General features: G+C 39.2%; 1 protein-coding gene across 3 annotated transcripts in view; it reads right to left on the minus strand.

Annotated features, from left to right (window-relative positions):
* Positions 1-19455, minus strand: part of sipa1l3 (signal-induced proliferation-associated 1 like 3) — a 77079-nt gene that overhangs the window by 10451 nt on the left and 47173 nt on the right. For all 3 annotated transcript variants that reach the window (XM_028464259.1, XM_028464260.1, XM_028464258.1), the window contains exons 5-14: positions 16704-16834; positions 13383-13571; positions 12705-12879; positions 11931-12034; positions 9696-9853; positions 8207-8789; positions 4191-4289; positions 3925-4100; positions 890-1132; positions 24-209 (exon numbers count right to left, since the gene is read on the minus strand). In XM_028464259.1, the coding sequence (XP_028320060.1) occupies positions 24-209; positions 890-1132; positions 3925-4100; positions 4191-4289; positions 8207-8789; positions 9696-9853; positions 11931-12034; positions 12705-12879; positions 13383-13571; positions 16704-16834 (2044 nt within the window). The remainder of the gene's footprint in view (positions 1-23; positions 210-889; positions 1133-3924; positions 4101-4190; positions 4290-8206; positions 8790-9695; positions 9854-11930; positions 12035-12704; positions 12880-13382; positions 13572-16703; positions 16835-19455) is intronic.

A 19455-nucleotide genomic window follows, 5' to 3' on the forward strand; every position in this document is an offset into this window, starting at 1 on the left:
GCTGAAGATGGAACCTCACCCACCTGTCGGGAGAGGGTTTGTATCGTACAAAGGGTCCAGGTGTGATTCCTGGTGGCCCCATTGTGGAGAGGCTGACTGGGCCTGAGGGCGATGGGTAGGAAAAGCTGGCTGAAGGGTTCCTGTAGGGCTGCAATCTGTCGCCCCCTGCAGGAGACATGCTGTAGTGGTTCTCCGGGTAGCTTACTGGCCTGAAGTGAAAAAGATTATGTGAACATCTACATTTGATAAACCCCAAAAAGATACATACATAAAAATACATATGAATCATTGTATTTGTGTAAAATGAAAATGGTAAAAGAGATGGTAAAAAATATTTCAATATTTTCACTAGAATTAAAGTGTTACCAATTCAAGTCCAAGAAGAACTCCTTCACTGCAAGTTTTATCTTATTCTACATGTATGATAGGATGAGGTTTAAAGGGTGCCTGTAGTAGAAATTAACATAATCGTATAATGTTTAATATATTACCAATAAACAAAATATGTGCACATCTATTTAAAAACAAATTTAAAGTACTTTTTTGCATGATTTTATACCCTAAAACAATGTTAGGAACAACCATGTCCAGCAGGATGTGACGTAAAGTTGTTGATTCCATTGCGGTGTGTACATCGGCTAAAATTGTTTTATTTATTACTAAGGACAACACAAGGATGTGTGTTGGAGCTACTTTGGAATGGTCGTGTATGAAGCTGTTTTTGTAAGATCACCAAAAGAAAAACATACAAAAACAACAAGCAAACTCAGGGGAACATGCAAACTCCACACAAACACTTCTAGGGTTAGTTTAAATGGTCCAGTGAACATAACTGAATAAAGTGGAAGTTGTCCTCTGAGCTCTGAGAGGAAGCAGAGTAAGAACCTACCTCTTAGCATTGAGGTGCTGAGGCTCTCTGTAGGGAATGCTCTTGTGTGGACGAGGCAGAGGGGGTTGTGGTGGTCCCATTGGCGCCCAGCGCTGTGGGTTGGGGTTACTGTTGAGTCCGAGAGGAACAGAGGAGCTTTCCCACCGCCACGTCTGTCGAGGCGATGGCCGATACCCGGCTGCCAGGGGCTCAGGTTCTGGCTTCTGCTCCATGGTCTTCATCTCGTACTCCTCAGTGCAGCCTCTGAAGAGACAGAGACAAAGATATCTATGTTAATAGTGTTGATCTAAAGACAAAAACGTTGGAGAACGCTGCAGCCTTCTCTGTGACGGCCTGACTTTTATCCAATAACCAGAGGTGGCTTCTGAGAGCAGATAAAAGCAGTTACTTACATTATTGTCTGTACGCATCACACACGCACGCACGCACGCACGCACGCACACTTAGACTTAGAACAGCTCACCTAATGCTGAGCAACAAAACAAAGGATAAATGCACATCAGGACCACATCTTCCCCACTGTGATCCTGAGGCCAAAGTTGTGTCCATGTGTTATTGTACAAGTGACTGTTAGCCAGGGCATGAAATTAAGAAAATATTATGGGGCAATTTTGGCTACCGTAGTCTAACAAATTGCGGCATTTCTTAAATGATTGGGGACCATGGAAAAAAATGTTGTAAAAGCTTGGATATTTTATAAATTAAAATGCACTGTAAATACAAAACAATGAAACATTTTTTTCACATCTTAAAGTATTAACAGGTGCCTTACAAATACAAATGAAATTGAATACATCAACACTAGAATCTGCTTCAGTAATAGCATTTACACATTGAAAAAATGATACAATACCTGCAGACTCAAAGAGCAATTCTTCACAAGCTGTTATTTTATGGCATATATTTGTATATTATTTTGAATATAAAATGTTTGCATGTTATTGTATGCAATTAATTTTTTCCCTCAAATTTATATTCAAATACTTTAGCGGCACGCACCCTCGAGCTCATGTGAACAGCACTCTGCAACCTTTTTATTTACTGTACATCTGGAGAATAATAAAGTTATTGACAAAAAAATTGAGGGCAAATTTTGGTCTGTGGTCCTTGCTGATTCTGACAAGGCTGTTAGCACTCAGTATATGCAGCAGACGAGCAAAGGCACAAAGCAAGTTTCAGTCAGAGCTTTTAAAATATACTTTCACAGTAAAAAAAACCTCACCGCACTTTATATATGCACAGCACTTACTTTGACCCTTTTATCTTTTTGAAAGAATGAGAAGCTCGGTAAGAGACAAACAAAGATAAACTGACATTTATTCTCATCAATTATGAAAGTGAATACCCAGCTTGAGGTGAAGCCATCTTTACTACATAAACCTGAAATGTTTTTACTACCGGTAATCTATGCTATGAACTGAAAAAAGCCTGTAACATGTGGGCAGGAGCACCAAAATGCAAAAAGAAAACAGTAAACCATAAAACAGAGCTTAGGACCTAATTCACTGTACGGTAGTAGGAACTAAAGCATGTCCCGTAACAAGCTCCGCCCCCCTACACATGAAAACATGAGTAAAGATGGAGAATGAATGCTTTCAGCGTGAAAGACATCAGCAGCTCCAAGTCTAATGTTTTACATAATAAAATGCACTGCAATTTCTGTTACAATTTTAAGAAGGACAATATGAAATAAAATAAAAGTGCTGTGTTAGCTAGTTTTCAATGAGTGAAGATGGTCTTTAAGACATGTGTAAACACCGATGAAAAGAGAAGAATAATGAAACTGAAAAAAGAGAGAATCACAGATAGATGAATGAACCGCATGCTAAAGACAATCTCTAGCCAGTGTCAACAGTTCCACAGAAACACAAGCAACAAACCTCAGAGTGCAGCATCTACATCGCTCCAACAGTTCCTCACATCCAGTCCTCCGACACTCGCTTCACACACCCAACCTCTTTCTGCTGCATCCGCACATCCTGTGTGTGTGTGTGTGTGTGCGCGCGCGCGCTCAGGGCTGAGCCACAATGGCAGAGCAGATTTCCTTTCACTCCTTCTCTCCCACCCACTCCTCAAAGTCTCAGTGCTGTTGAAACATGTCGTCCTTGCTCAGCGCTCCTCTTCCTCCCTCAGCCTGCTCCACGCCGCTCTCTCCGTGTATCGCCTGCTCTCTGTCTCCCCTTTTTTGTCCTTTTCATTTGCACATTCTTATTAAAGCTCCTCCCTCAAGCTTTGAGGTCTTTTTTTTTTTTAAACCGAGAGATCCCTTGCCAATAATCTCTGGCAATCTGCTCGTTCGGTACAAACGTGTCAGGGAAGGAGAAAAAAGTGAAACAGAATACTCTAATAATCAGATACTCGATTGCCATGGTGTGTGTGTGCGCGCACATCTCTGTGTGTGTTCGAGGGATTTAACTTGGCATAATTAAACCACCTCCATCATTAAAGAAACCTAACCACAGTGCGCTCACTCACCTCGACATTCGATTGCAGTGTTTAGGGGCTCTGGTTTTTAAAGAGAAAACACACATTGTGATTATTTCCTCACCCCTTTAACACCAGCGACTTATTTAGTCTCATTATCATGATTCCTTTTCTTTCTGCATGGGTTGAAGAAAGCGATTGGAGACTAAGATGTGGAACATGGGAGGAGGGGAAAGGAAAGATGTGATTGAAGCTGCGTGTGAGACAAAGACGTAATGAACAAATGCTCTGTCCTCTTTGTGTGTTGGTTTGTTCGTTTCCTGTTCAGCCACACATCGTTTTCTCGCTGTTGGCTCGCTTCCTAATTTCACACCCTCCCACACAAAATCCTCTCAGAACATTGGAGTCTGTCTACTATCTCATTCCAGCCTCTGAGGGTTAGTATGAATACGGTAGTTGTCCTGCAAACCATGCACTGTTTATTTTGTTTTTACTGCAGCTCACTTTTTGCCAACCTGTTGCTTTAACATCTACATCTGTGACAGATGTTTACAGGACATTTGCTTCCAGGAACTCAACTTCAAAGAAAATGACATGCAAATGCAACTCACCTGCGAGGTCCGCCCTCCTCATAGGGTGGAATGATGACCACTTTGACCGTGACCGACGTCCTGAGCAGGTCGATCATCTGATCGTGGGTCAGCGTCACTGCTGCGACCTTACAGATCTCTACCAGACGGCTACCCTGCCTCAGGCCGGCCTGCCAGGCAAAGCCGTATTCCTCCACCTGCATGGACCATCAAAGGACAACAACATCAAAAACAGGGGGATTAGCAACAGCAGCAGTTTTGTCTAAGACGACATTGTGCGACTGTACCTCAGCCACTGTGCCATCAAGCCGAACATGGAAGCCCAGCTGTCCCAGCCCGTTTCTCCTCAGGGTCATATCCACAGTTTCACACCCAACAGTCAACGACTGAGAGAAAACAGACCAAGAGGATGGATCAGATTTATATCAATAACATGCTGTCATTAATCAATACCAGTAAAACTACAGAGCTGGTTCATTGTTTATCAGCATCAGCTTAATTTTCTATAGTAACAAAAAACCCATTTAATTTATATCTTCATCATCTCCTGTGGTCATACTGAATCTCAACTATGCATTAGAACAGAGTTTTTCAACCACTGCACCGCGAGAGATCGTCAGGTGTGTCGTTGGAAATTATTCGATTTCACCTAATTAGTCTAAAATATTTTTTGAAAACTAATTAATTATTTTCTGGAAATATGTCATTGTGTTGCCGTGAGCCCCACTCCGTCCTTAAGCGCACAGACAGTCAGCTTCACAGCAGCTCCCGACCACAGCTGCAGGTCAGAGCGTAGAGGAAACCCCCACCAATGTGGATGTGTGCAAATAAGAATACCTTAACTTGTGATATTCATAAAAAATACACAATAAAAAAACACCAAGGTGATATTTGCCTGTTATGGGTCCTATTCTCCGGTCTGGAATTAAGCGCTTTTTTACGCCTGCAATTAGGTGTCTCTCTCCAGTCCAGGCTACTGACACGCCCACCGCGCGTAAGTAGACCAAAAGCGCGTAGTCTGTCAATGAAGGCATTCTGAAGCCAAGGAAGTGGACTGGAAATCACGGAACATGAAGTTTTCCCAATGCTGGTAAATGTAAATTGAAATCTGTTAAAAATGATAAAGCGCACTTTTTAATTTGAAAAGCCTTCATTGATAAATAATGTAACAGGTTGATTTGATCAGATTATTGCAATGTGAGGATCAGCTGCACTCTTCTGTCGGAACCACAGTTAAAATCTCTCCTTTTCTCCCCTCATACTAATGACCAGTGTTGGGACCATTACTTTAAAAAAGTAATTAGTTATAGTTACTCACTACTTTGTTCCAAAAAGTAACTGAGTTAGTGATTGAATTACTCTATAATAAAAGCAACTAATTACCAAGGAAAGTAACTATTTGCGTTATTGTTAAAAAAAAAAAAGTTACTATATGTCAAAGAATTCAGATTTTTTAGATGCGTGTGACGTTGTGAGGTGCTTCATTAAATTCCAGTTGCTTACAACGGATGTGGACAAAGTCTTCTCGCCTGGATATAATGAGCACTTCACATGCACGTTCTTGCCTTTGACCACAATTAATTTAAAGTAGTGTTTGTATCGCCACCTTAAAAATGCCAACTTTTCATCAGACTGCTCCACGCTCGCCATCTCTGCTGCTTCATCAAATCTGTAGTGGTTGTGTGTGTGTGTGTGTGGCGCATGTACTGGCACATGTGTAAAAACACAGGCTCTGATTGGCTACCACGAAACATGACGCCGCCTTAGCCAATCATAATCGCTCACCTTGTTTTTAACCCACCTCCTCACTACAGCTGCGTATGAAGCCAGGGGTGCTTTTGGATAACAGTTTATTCAATCAATGCATGTAACGCACCGTATTTAACGTTCAGTAATGTTAACGGTGTTGTAACGGCGTAAAAAGTAATTAGTTAGATTACCCTTATTACCTCACGCCGTTATTTTAAACGCTGTTATTCCAAACACTGCTAATGACAGATTAACGTTTGTGTGTAAAGCCTGATTTTAAAAACTTATTCCATTCCAACATTCAGAAATGATCAGTGCATCAGTATCATCTGTCATCAATACGCAACCTGCTCTAAAGCGTGACCGAGTGTATATAAATAACGATGCAGAACGTCCTGCTTCAATACAGATGAGACGGAGATATTTGCAATGAAACAAAGCCATTGGCTTCCTACATAATACGCAGTTTTAAATATTAAATTCGAACTGAAGCTGAGCCTCATTTAAATATGTGTGGGAACAGTTTCTGGTATCCTTCGTCTCATGAGCATTTCACTTATTTACTCTTTAGTGGATCAAACTGTGGCTTTACGTTGGACATAGTATGAAAATAGTTGGAATCACTGTGACCAACATGGACAGAAATCTGACATCTGTCAGAGTTTTCTTTATCGAACAGCAGCAGCCAAGGCGCAACGTGAGTGCGCACAGCTGATCAGCTCCACGACGCACGACCTACCGTCTCTGCAGAAAAAGGAGTAGACAGCACGGATAAAATATAATGAAATGTAACACATTTTGTCCCTTCTAGAACTGTTAAATGTGAACATATTGAACCCCATGACAGCGTGACAGTGGACAGTGTCCATTTGGATAAATTCTTTGTTAGAGTCTCTTTTGCAATATTAAGAGTCCGTGTTGCTTAAAATGTAACTAAGTCCAAACTTCTAGTTCTAGTGCAATATAATGTTTCACCTTCTCGGGGCACTGCACTTATTCCAGGTTCAGAAGCGCGTAAGAAGAAAAGAACTTAAGCAGACGGGAGAATATGCGCAAGGCCAGATTTGAATGAGAACAACCACATTTCAGGGCTCCACCGCTCCACCTAGAGTGCATAACTGGGATGGAGACACACAGTGACTGAAATGAGTACAAGGGGGAGAATAGCGCACAACCAAAATCAGTGCTGCTGCGTGGCTTTTGTGACTAACGCGCATGGGAGAATAGAGCCCTATAAGCACATGTTAAACACAGCGATAAAAAATGACAAAAAAGAGCATACAACTGCCACTCAGTTCTCATCGTTCATGTTAATAAACTAGATTTGTTTCATTCCTGAACATCACAATAACAGCCTTCACATTTAACAATACAAAACAAAATTGAACGATAAAAATGGATCGTATATTTATTTTTCATTATTGTTATCACTGTTAATAACATATATATACATATATATATATGTATATATACATATATATATGTATATATACATGTCTTAAAAATATAAGATAAAGACTGTTCATTTCTTTTTATTTGAACAAAAAAATATGAAAAGATTTTTTTGTTGTTCATTTGATTCCCATTAAAAACATTTTTAGAATGATTGCAGATTGTTAATTGCACTTTTTATTAAAAAAAAGGAAATATGAAAGCATTTGTCTTTATAAGATATAGTCATCATACTAATAACCTCTAGACAGCATGCTTTTTTCAGCTCAATCCAAACAATGAAAGTGACACTTAACTCTGAACAACCTTTAAAGCACAAACAATAGTTTCTATGGTAATCCTCTACACGGAGACACTAATTCAAAATGAAAATGTTTCATCTGACCACTTGCATCTGATTGCATGGTGACTTGGCAAACGGCCATTTCCCTGTTCCTGATCTGAAAACAAATAGGCTTTATAGTCATCACAAGCAGCCTTTATGAAGCTCCAAGCACAGGTTTTAACAACTGAAAGCTCTTTAGAGCAGCAGGTGAACAAGTTCTGGCCTTTGTAGATAGGTGTGACGCACACACGCACGCACGCACGCCTTTTCCCCTTGTGGGTTGGTTACCACAGAAACCTGCACTAAAACAAACATACAAAATACACCAAGATGTCATCCAGGCTAAGCATCATAAGCATCACTTATTTCACTTCTTATTTTCATCACTTCTTTTCACGGGATGTAAACCGACTACACCTCTTCAACCAATCCGACTCTATACGTCCATTCCTTATCATAAGCTTTTCCAACTAAGATAGGGGGATATTTTATGGATTAATCTAAAGGATCTTATTCTTTATGGGTAAAATTTGATTATCTTTAAATAGATAAGTAATCAAATCCTCATCCACAACCAAAGAAAAATGATGACGTGTAGCCTCACAAAACTTTGTTAGTTGTTACTTCTACTTCTTTGTTTCCTTGTTAAACCGCTGCATACAAACACATTTCAATAGGAAGAAGGATCCCTTAGTTCTTCTTAAATTTCCGTAAACATCCGACACATCTTACTTGTCAACCTCGTAACAAAAACTGAGAAAGGATGTAAAATCTCACCTTTAACCTCTGCACCATCTCCCTGATATCCGGTGCACAGCCCTCCGGCACTCGCACTGCGATGTAATCTCCTCTCCCATAAAAGATTTTCAGCGCCAGCCGCTCCGGTGTCCAGCCAATCACGTCGGCGCAGAAACAGTTAAACACCACCTCCTTGGTGGAGCAGTCAATGAGGAGGACATATTCAGCCGACAGCCCCAAAGCACAGGAGAGCTCTGCTCCTCCTCCGCTGAAGTCCTGAGCGTGGACTCTCCAGCCCACTGCTCCTGCAGCTCCTAGCTCCGCCCCCTCTCTTGCCTTTGAGCGCTCGCGCTTCTTTGAAGCGAGGGAGATGAGGTTGTTAAGTTTGCCAGCCGTGTCGAGCGGCGTGCTGCTGACATAGTTTTCGGCGAGATCTCGGAGGTACTCCTGCCGCGTTCGGGTTGCCATGGTGTGAAACTTCTCGGATTTGTGCGCTGCGTTTTCTGCATTTATGACTTTGGCGAGAAGAAAGTTACGAAAAGTGTCGGGGTCACGAAAGGTGACTGAGTTTGGGATGGGTGGTCCGAAAGGTGGCACGTCCTTCATTCGAGTCACAGCAACACTAAAAAGAAAGAAAAACAAATACGTTCTACTTCATAGACCAGTACTTCTCAAACTTTATTTTGGCTCAAATACCTCATAAATACTATGAAAAAAACCACTATAGAGCAAAATGATGGAATAAATGAGTGATAACACATTTTAAAGAATCCCATTTTGTAAATGAGTGGAATCAAACAGTATTAGTGCCTCCTGATAGATTTATTTCTATAGTTTTTATCATTTTTGATCATCTCCCTCCTGATGTGGAACCCAGACTGACCTTTGTATTTTCAGTTCATGTTCTAATCAAGATCATTTCTATCATCATTTGGTGTGTTTTTGCTGTAAAGTGTTATATTTTGGTATTATTTTGTTTATTCTCTCTCAGAGTGTGTTTTTGGTGTTGTTTGGCTGTTTGGTTTGCCGTTTTGTATGTTTCTGTTATTTTTTGCGTATTTTGTAGTGATCTTGTTTATTTTTCTCTCATTTAGTGTCTTTGTTGTCATTTTGTGTGTTTCTGGTAATACCATTTTTCTCTCTGTCATTTTGTGTATTTTATTGTTGTTTGTCTGTTTTTTTTATAATTCAGTATATTTTTCTCTTATTTGGTGTGTTTTTGTTGTTGTTTTGTGAGTTTCTGGTAATATTTAATATGATTATGATTTTAACTAAAAATAAACATTATAAAAATCCCATATTTTTAATGCTTTCATTGGTTAATTTTCCTCTCTCTCTCTCTCAAGTACCCCCTGTAGTACCATCGCGTACCTCTAGGGGTACACGTACCCCCATTTGAGAAATACTGCCTTAGACATTGAAGGTGTGAGTGTAAGCAGATCTCTAACATTTACAGTAATATTTGCTCTGCCAATGTGTGTTTGTTTTGTAACCAATGTTAATCTGCTGATCAGCTGGGAGCACTCACCTGTAAAAGGTGTTTTCTGAGCAGGGGTTGTGCACCCGCACAATAACAAAGACGTGCTGGAAGTGTGAGCGGATGTTTTGAGGGGTGAAGGGTAACGCTCCCGGCTCCTGGAAGATAATGGTGACGATGTCGTTGCCAATGTGCCTTTTCCTCAGAAGCTGAGGATGAGACAAGTGATGGAAGATAATCAGCAAACATTGTTCCACAGAAAGTAAAAATGTATCAAGACAACATTAAACCAGAAGGTGTTAGTAAAGTGTGTTTCAGACCATGTGGTTTGTGGGTCTGTCAGTGTGTCTGTAGGAAACATAGTGCACAGCTGAACTGGACAATCAATTTCAAACTGTATCCTCAAATAAAACAACCCTCATGTGGCAACATTTTCATCTCCCATTCTGCTTATCCTATGTACACTGTCAGATGCTGCCACCTATAGGTTTGTTCAACAAAGTGAGGCGTTGTGCAGCCCCAGAATCCTCTGGATGAAGTTATTAAACTATGATTGCTTTCAGATTAAGATGGTGTTTTGTTTTTTTAACTGAGGAATTAAACAGAGGGACAATGCCTCTGCAAAGCCTAATGAAATATATCAGAGAGAGATAGAGAGAAAAAAAAAAGGAAATAAAATAATCTATGAAAAATTGCACACGTGAACCATAAAGTCAAATTTGTTTTTGGGGAAGATTATCTTCGGGAATCCTTTCAAATATCCATATCATAAATTCTTGGTAAAAAAAATGGGGGAATGAGTGGCTGGTAAAGTTGAAATACATTCTCCAATCTTGACCACCTGCAGAGTTTGTGTGAGTAAATGTTCACGCCATCATCTCAAGCAAACACACAAATCATAAAGAACTGCACACAAAATGTGTGTATGTGCATAGTTACACACAGTTTGTACTGCAAACACAAATAATTAATCAAGGGAGAACGGCCCTTTAAAAAAATAAATAAAAAAAGAGTAAAAACAAGGGAGAAGTCACGTTACTATTGAGCTCCAGTTTATTCTTATCTTTTATTTATTTATTTCTATATTTAAGTAGGGACAGTACATATTAATGAACATTCAAAAAAATGTAAATATGCCAGATTATAGCCAATGGCTAATTTCCATCTGTTGTTCCTAGACACGCTGATGTGATATAATGTCACACTTAACAATGAGACATGGCGAGACACAAAACAATATACAAAAGGATTATATACAGGACAAAGAACATAGGGATCATAAAATACAGTAACTTTTCATTTAAATGGAACACTGGGATCAGAACAACTACACTCTCAAGAGAATAGACAGGATGGGTGAAGAGTGTGAGGCAAACAGGTGACAAAAACAGAAAATAGAAACTGTGACAAAAGCATACAAAAGCTGTCCAAAATAAACTAAAAAAGAAGTAAAACAATAACCATTTTGACTGAGGTTAATGTTTTAAGAAAAAGATGTAGAGTAATAATGATGGTGATTTTTCAATTTCATCATATTTATATATTGTTATCATTAGTACTATCATTGTTACTATTATTATGTTTCTCCCTCAAGCTCTTCTTTCTTTTTTCTCTCACTCTCTTTAAAGTCTGTTTCTCATCCAGAGTGATCCCTTGATTTTTCATTTCTTCAATGTGTTTATTCATTTGTGTGTGTTAATTACAAACACACCTGTGTAAGAGAGATCTAGGACTGAAGCTATCAAATATTTTGGCAATCAAGTATTCTATTGATTATTCCATTGATTAAATGAGTAACTAAATAAAATAGACTTTTACTCAGTTAAAGTTCAATTTTAGATGTACAACAGGAAATAAGACTGATCGCTTAATAATGCAAACCAATTTGTTTCCTTTTTGAGAAAAAAAATAACATTTATTTGTCACATACATATTAAGCAAAGTAGAAAAATAAATTATATGCATGTTTGTTGTGAAAAGATTCCACTACATGAGGTGTTAAAAACTATGAAAACCAAACAAAAACAATAATAGAAAATTCAAACAAAAACCAACAACTTTTCTTTAAATAAACAAAGCTTTGAGGCAGAGTAAATTAATCGGTATTTTTTTTCTTTTAATCAGGGTCGTCAAGGTCAGTGTGTATAATGAGATCTACTGTATATATGCTAACATATGTAAATGGGCAATAAATGAAATAAAACATAAATTAAATTGATTATTATTATTATTATTATTATTATTAATGTGTTATGTGGATAACCCAGGGGGCTCATAAACTCCTACCTGCTGTGGGTTGTTGGGCATGTATGGCAGCATGGTGGACACGTGGAACATGACCTCATAGCCCTGGTAAGTGGTGTAGAGGGACTGGGTGCCTGTGGAGTCGGCTGGAGAAAGATGAGGGAGAAAATTGTTTTTTTTACAGAGTGTGGAAAATGAAAAATACATTTTGTTCCTGGTTAATTGGGAAGCCACATATGAAATTTTAGGAATGATAAAATATTTCTCACAAAATAATAATTTTAAGTGCTTATTAGACTAAAAACAGTATTTAGACTGACTAGAAGTAATTATTTTTGCAAATTCCTTCAAATCAGTGTTTCCCAAACCTTCCACAGTCCCGTACCCCTTCAGACATTTAACCCGAAGCCATGTACCCCCTACTGCTGCACACTTAAAAAGACAATGTAATGTCGTTGTTTTCAACCTTAGGGTCGTGACCCCATGTGGGGCCGCCTGGATCCCAAATGGGGTCCCCTGAAATTTCTAATAATTTTTAATGATAAAAAAAATACTGACTGCCTGCTGGTCAATTTATATTCCATTTTTTAATATTGTACCCCCTATGGCAATTTGTGTACCCCACTTTGAGAACCTAGGATTTAGATAGAAATACACTACATATTAAATAAAATGTAATAAAGGAGATTTACAATTAAGAAAATGTACCTAATGGTCTAAAAACATCACATTTCATGTAAAAAGAAACAATCATGTATGTATGTGTAGGACAGCATATAGAACTCTCAATAATAAGTGGTGAACATTAGCTCTTACTCTTTGTGTCGAGCTGGGCAGCGTATTTTGTGAATCCTTTGAGGAGCACCTGCTCCCCGAGCAGCTCCAGGAAAGCAGAGAAGGCGGGCGACGCCTCCTCATTGTTGTACATCTCCTCTTCTGTGCTTTGGCCTGCACGGCACAGCAAAACGCCCACTTTGTGCTTTTGACTCAACTATGGAGGAGACAGAAAACATTGGTATGACGCACACTGTCAAAGCAAACAGATGAAGAACGGCAGCTTTAATCTTTAACCCTCGTGTTTACATGCACCTGTGTACACTTATAGCACAGTTGCTTCAACAAACTACAGTAAACGCCTGCTTATCTCCACTACCTCACACTCCAATGTGGGAAAGGTGAAGTAAAGTACACACACACACACAGCAACACTCCACACCCTGTTTTTCACAGCTTTCACTGCCCTTCACCAAATCATACACTTTGCACGGACACCGAGTCAGTTAAACAGGCTTTACACGCGCTATCTTAGCACAGCATATGGCACTCTGTCAGCTTATCAGTGTGTTTTTTTGCTTTGCAGTGGTTCTTGCCTGTTTGAATCCCTCTGACTGAGCAGGTGTTCACTCCATGCTTGGTCATTTGAATAACCGTCAGATATTCAGTTGAACTGAATAAACCCTCTAAATAAACACAGACGGGAGAAGATAAACTCACCCCTTGTTCATCCAGTTTGAGGAGCTGCTCTGTGACTTTGGCTGTACTGAGTGCCAGTCTCAGACAGGACACGCTGAGCTCGGGGACCACCTGCTCCAGGACCTCTTTAAGAGGCAGACCTCGGACGGTGCCGTGTTTCCCTGTAGATGCCACAGTATCCTCTAAAATGGAACCTCGCAGTGTGACGAGCTGCACGTGGAGTAAAGAACACGACTGATCAAAAGCAAAGCACATTTCAGTAGTAAAAACAAAAGGCCTTTAGGATAGGATAGGACATTCAAGAAGCAGTTTAGTAAAATACAGGATTTCAAAGCAATCAAATATTCAGAAAACTCCATGAAAAAAGGTAAAGAAGTAAGTAAATGCTTTTTTAAGATAAGAATCATGGTTTTGTGTGTGCGTGTGTTACACAACTTGAGCATTGGGGGTGGGACTAGGACTGCTGCAGGATTCACAGTTACAGGAACTCAAAAGACGTGAAACCAAAACTGATAAAAAAAATACCAAACCATCACAACATGGACATCATGACAGTAGAGTTCATGAAACAGAAATAAGATGGAAGAGCTGCAATATGGATATAGTGACTATATTATGTAAAATTTTAAATCATAAATTATTGTTGTAACATTTTGTACAGTACATTTGTCTCCTCCTCACTATTATTTTTGTTAATTTTAACCCTTTAAAAGCCTAATGTGGACAGGTGTCGTAAATTAGCACGTGCTAACACACTTAAAACAATACATCTGGGTAACTAATGTAATTGTCATATTCACATCAAATAAACCAATAAAAAAATAAAATTTTGCATGTAACAATCCTACTAAATGAAATAAGAACATTTTGATCATTTCAAAGCCTTACTTTTTATATCTTCCCCATTTAGCACAGCACAATTGACTGTATATTTCATGTATACTCTTATATTTATCTTATTACTGTATTTGCTTATTCAAATTTTATACTGGTGTTCCTGTGTGTAAGTACCCGGAGGAGTGACACACACTGTATGATTGTGTATGTGACAAATAGAGTTGATTTGATTTGATAAACTTCTGTGCCTTTTTTGTTGCAAAGGTAAGTTTAGTTCAACCTTTTTACTTCTATAAAATGAATGTAACAAGAAAGATACAAAATAAAACACTAATTATGTAATACTAAAGACTATACTGTAAGGTAAGATTGAATAAATAAATATCAAACCTGAGTGAAAAATAAAGGTCGCTTATGATCCTGAAGCCTTTTCTCACACAGACAGTGAAAGCTCTGTTTATAGAGGGTTTGAAGTCAACCAGCTGTATGAAATATTAATATTCTACTTAGTATCGTGCTACTACTGTGTGTTATTACAATAACCTGCAGCACAGTCAGAGGATTGGTCTCTCCTTACTACAATCGCATGCAGACTCATTAAAAATGCATGTAGTGCTCAATGAGCCAGCAGGGCCTAGAGAGGAGAAGGAGGAGGAGGAGGAGCTGAACCTTAGAGGTTGATCGTGAATGACACTCAGCTGAAGTTACACAGTCAACGCTTCCATTCATCTGCATGACTCTGGTGTGCAGATCAGAGGAGGATTATTATGTGTGCAGCAGAAGGAAAGGAGAAGGACGTTTGACAGGGAATGCCTCTCCACCTTTGCTGCGTCAGCACTACTGTATAGAATAAATAACAGCCTTTTCATGGGGAGCCTATGAGAAAATGGCTGTGTCTTATTAAATTGGAGGGGAAAACATCAACAATAAATCTCTCATCCTTTCCTGTTCTTGAAGAGTAAGCTAGCATGAGCAAGAAGATTACACAAAGAATACAGCAGAGGCACCTCAATGCAAAACCATGGAGGCACACTATTCTAGTTCACACTGTCTCAGCCTCTGGGTGGCGTGAAGGGTAGCATTCCTACCTCAAAGCAAGGAGATTGTGATCTCAAGCTTTAATCTTTCAATAGAATGTACCTGTTCTACCTCAGTGTGGGTGGTTCTACTCCTCCACACCGTCTTTATCCAACCCACAGTTTAAAATGTTTAGATATTTGGAGGTCGGGAAGAGTGAGTGTCTCTGGGATTGTGTGTCTCTGTAGAGAACTTAGAGAAGTTAATGTAATCTATTACTGCTCATTACAGTTGACTGTCACAATTTTACTAATTGAATTATGAAAATCTTCATTGAAAGACTGAATGCACCAAAATCTGTGGCCTAACGTCCCTGGATGGCAAACTATTAACTAGTTTTGTCATAAGGTTGGGAAACCAATCATCGTTCCAAAAAATACTTTGTGTTTCCTTATTAGTATAAAGAAAACCTGCCATATAAATGTATATACTTATTATTAAACACATATTAGCGACTCATCATCTGTAGCCGGCAACACAGGAGAAGAAATAGCCTTAACATTTGGTGATGGCAGCAGCCTCAATATTTTCATTTGCTCTAAGTAAATAAGCCAGGTGTTTAAGAGGATGTCATTTTTAACATTAACAATACGTTTTAACTTGCAATAGTTATTATCAGCTCCTTCTAGCTTTATGGTACTTTCTATCGTTAATGTAAATGCTTGTTTTCATGTGCAGGTCTGTCGAACCCATTGTCAACTCGCCCGTTAAAGTGAAAAAGGTATTGGTACCATATCAGTTCAAATGTGAAAGTTACCCATCCCTAATTTGATTGCTGAATTGTTCAAAGTATTTAAAAACATGTTTCTTGATCTGAATCTGTAACTTATTGTAAGTATTGTTGGATTTTATCCAGATACATCATCAATTTTAAATTGCTCCTCTGTACATTATTTTGGACAGTGCACGTCTTATTTCTTTTGTTAATTGGTTGGCTTTGACTGGTGTATTTCCTTTCTTCCTAGGAATTTTGCTTTTCATCGTGGCCCAGGCGACCCTGAGGTTAACAAACCTTTCCCTGGTAAAAAAGTACAGATTTTTTTTCTTGAGGCTTTTTGATATGTCTAGTTCTGAGGAGAAATTCTCCGTATACATCAGCCTATCATTCCGCACATTTGGAACTTTGATTCTTGGAGAAGTAGAAAAGCAGCTGGGTGGACTATGTGTTGGTGCAGTGCAATAGCTTAGGTGGCAGCTGCCTGTTTGGTTTGGATTCAACTCATGGTGACTGAGCAGGTGCAACTTTTCTACTGACAGTAAGAAGAGGAGGGGGAGGGGGAGGCTGTGATCACGGCAGAGAGGGTGAGAGGTGTCCCGGGTCGGGTCAGGCCAACTGAAAATGGAATCAGGCTGATCGTGCAAGCTGTGACTGAGTCACCACTGCATCATCAGTCACTGTCAAACACACAGACAGGGGACGCCACTTACCTCGCTCGTTCTGATGATAAGGCGGTACTGGTACTGGTCTTTCAGGTCTTTGGTATCTTCTAATTTCTCCCTGCGGATGCTTATGGCCACAGGGCCTAGCTTGTCATCGGTCCCAAAGTAGTTTGAATGCTCTGATGAAAAATAAATACGTTGGATGTTATTTTTTTGTGTCTGGATCAATACGTCAGAAACACACCAACCCTTTAACTCAATCGTATTAATAACAATAAAGTCATTTTAAGGGGTCTTATCAGAATTATTTGTTGAATTATGAACAAGCCATCCTAAAAAAAAACCCTGAGCTCTGAGGGATGTTTGTGGATATATTTCACTATTCAGCAGGCAAACGCAATTCAAGTAAACCTCTAGGGAGAGATGAGCAGGAGGGGGAATGGACAGCAGGTACTTTATGGGTAATGAGGAGGACCAACTGCGCATGGACATTCAGTCAAGGACAGGACAGGACTAGGATGATAGCAGGCTAGGGATCAATAACGCGGTAAAAACAAAATCAATTTCAGCTAGGACAAGGTTCAACACAGATGATTATAACAATTACAAACAGGATGGGACATTTTAATAAATGAAGGGCTAATGGTCAGAGGATGAGGATTCTATACTGAGTGAGAAGGGTTCATTAGAAAATTTTAAATATCTACAGAAAAAACATTGTAAGGTGTCAATTGACACCTATTTTAGTTTTAATATTGACAAAAGGCCAACTTCTCACATGTCCTATAGCATGTGTGTCAAACTCAAAGCACGGGGGCCAAATCCGGCCCTTTAAAGCATCCAATTTGGCCCGCAGGAATAAGTAAAGATGACAGAGAAAACAATCATTGCGTTGTGGTAATTACCAAATAATTCAGTTGTAGATATCTCCATTCATCCAAATTCACCAACTCAATGAAACTCCATAGTATTTGCACATGCTAGCAATTTTCCCATCCTTTTTTATATGACTGGAGTCATTTTTAATCACAAATAGTTTAAAAAAAACAACTCTCAGTTCCTCTGAACTCCTGCAATTGATCTCAAACAATTAAAAAAAATCCCCTAAGTTGAACAATATGGCTCACTATACTTGTATATTTGTATTATATTTTACTGGCATGTGTGCAATTTTATTTAATCCTGAATTAATACATTTGACTTGTGTATTTTATTTTATTTTTCTTTCTTTGCTAGTAGTGATTCTTCTTTTCACCTGTAATATTTTCTGAGCCTTTGTAACCAAGTAATTTCCCCCTGGGATCATTAAAGTATATCCAATTCTGATTTATTGCTAGGATATTACATTATTACATTCTGTGTCATACACAAGTGGAAATGCAAACTAGGGAAAAATATTGTTGAAACTGCTTTTTTTACTCCCAAAAAAATTGAAGCCCATTTGAGATCAAAGTGGTTGGCATTTGGCACCTGAACGAAAATAAGTTTGACAGCCCTGACAGCCCTGTCCTAAAGCCTCAGGGCTAGCCAAGCTAAAACCAGCACTTCAGTGAGCATGGGAGGAGACAAAATCTTTACACTCAGAAAAAGGAATCTAGACTGACAAGTTTCCCTCCTCCAACTCCCCCTCTGACTGGGGGTGAACTGGGACAACATGAAAGTTGGAGCGACTCGAGCTTGATCAGACTCTGTTGTGCCCTGTGGTGGAATTGTCAGGTTTTTAATACCTCTCTATGACACACACACGCAGGGCATGTCACAGCAACACACGCACAAGGATTGGGAAAGGGGTGGAAGCAAAGCAAGGAAGGAGTCAGCAGACAAAAACATATTTTTGGAATGCTAACTTTGATCTGTATTTCCACAGGTCACAGACATGCCTGACCACATGTGCTGCAGACACAATCAGTCACTAATTAGCCTGCAACCAAGTGCTTCAAGTCAGCAAAATGAGCTCCAACACCAGACATACACTTGTGTGAGTGAATGTTGTCCTTACTCTGACGGCCAGTGTTAGCGCTTAAACTACAAAGGTCTGTGAGCTAAGCTACAGAACAGCGTGTGGTTGTGCAGAAAGGCAGATGGTGCGTTATCAGCTCAGAGTTGGCCAACGGTCCAGTTGTTGGTACAAGTGTAATAAAACCTCTGGGAAGGTTGCCAGATCTGCTATTCCGGTCTCAGCTGGATGTTAATTGCTGGTTTAACAATCTAAATGGTCTTATTCAAACATACAACTGGGCCCAATAGTTATCTTCCATCTATTTGTCCTGAATTTCACGTACAGATGTACGCCGATGACGCCGTGATATATTTCCATGCGAAATCATGTCAGAAAGTAGCAGCTGTGCTCCAGGGAGCGATGGAAAACATCTCAGATTGAATGGTGCAATCATGCTTGACACTAAAATTTAGCAAAACTGTAAAGATATTTTTTTCAATAAGGAATACTTCTCACTCTCCCCCAGAAATGATTGTAAAAGGAACAAGAATTCTAGAAGCAGAGTCTGTTCATTATTTACGCGTAATGTTGGACAGCACACTGTCGTTTAAAAAGCACGTTTCAAAACTGAAAAAAACTGTAAAATTTAATTTATCGCAGTTCAGATATATTCACCCTCAAATGAGCACAGATGCAGCCAAGCTATTAGGGATGTAACGATTCACTCAACTCCCGATACGATTCGATTCACGATACTGGGTTCACGATACGATTCTCTCACAAATTATTTTACAAAATGGGACTGTAGACAAATGATTCCTTTATTTTATTTTTTTTTTAGAAAATACTGTATTATTTTCC

This window comes from Gouania willdenowi, chromosome 13 (assembly GCF_900634775.1).
Source record: "Gouania willdenowi chromosome 13, fGouWil2.1, whole genome shotgun sequence".
Lineage (NCBI taxonomy): Eukaryota > Metazoa > Chordata > Actinopteri > Blenniiformes > Gobiesocidae > Gouania > Gouania willdenowi.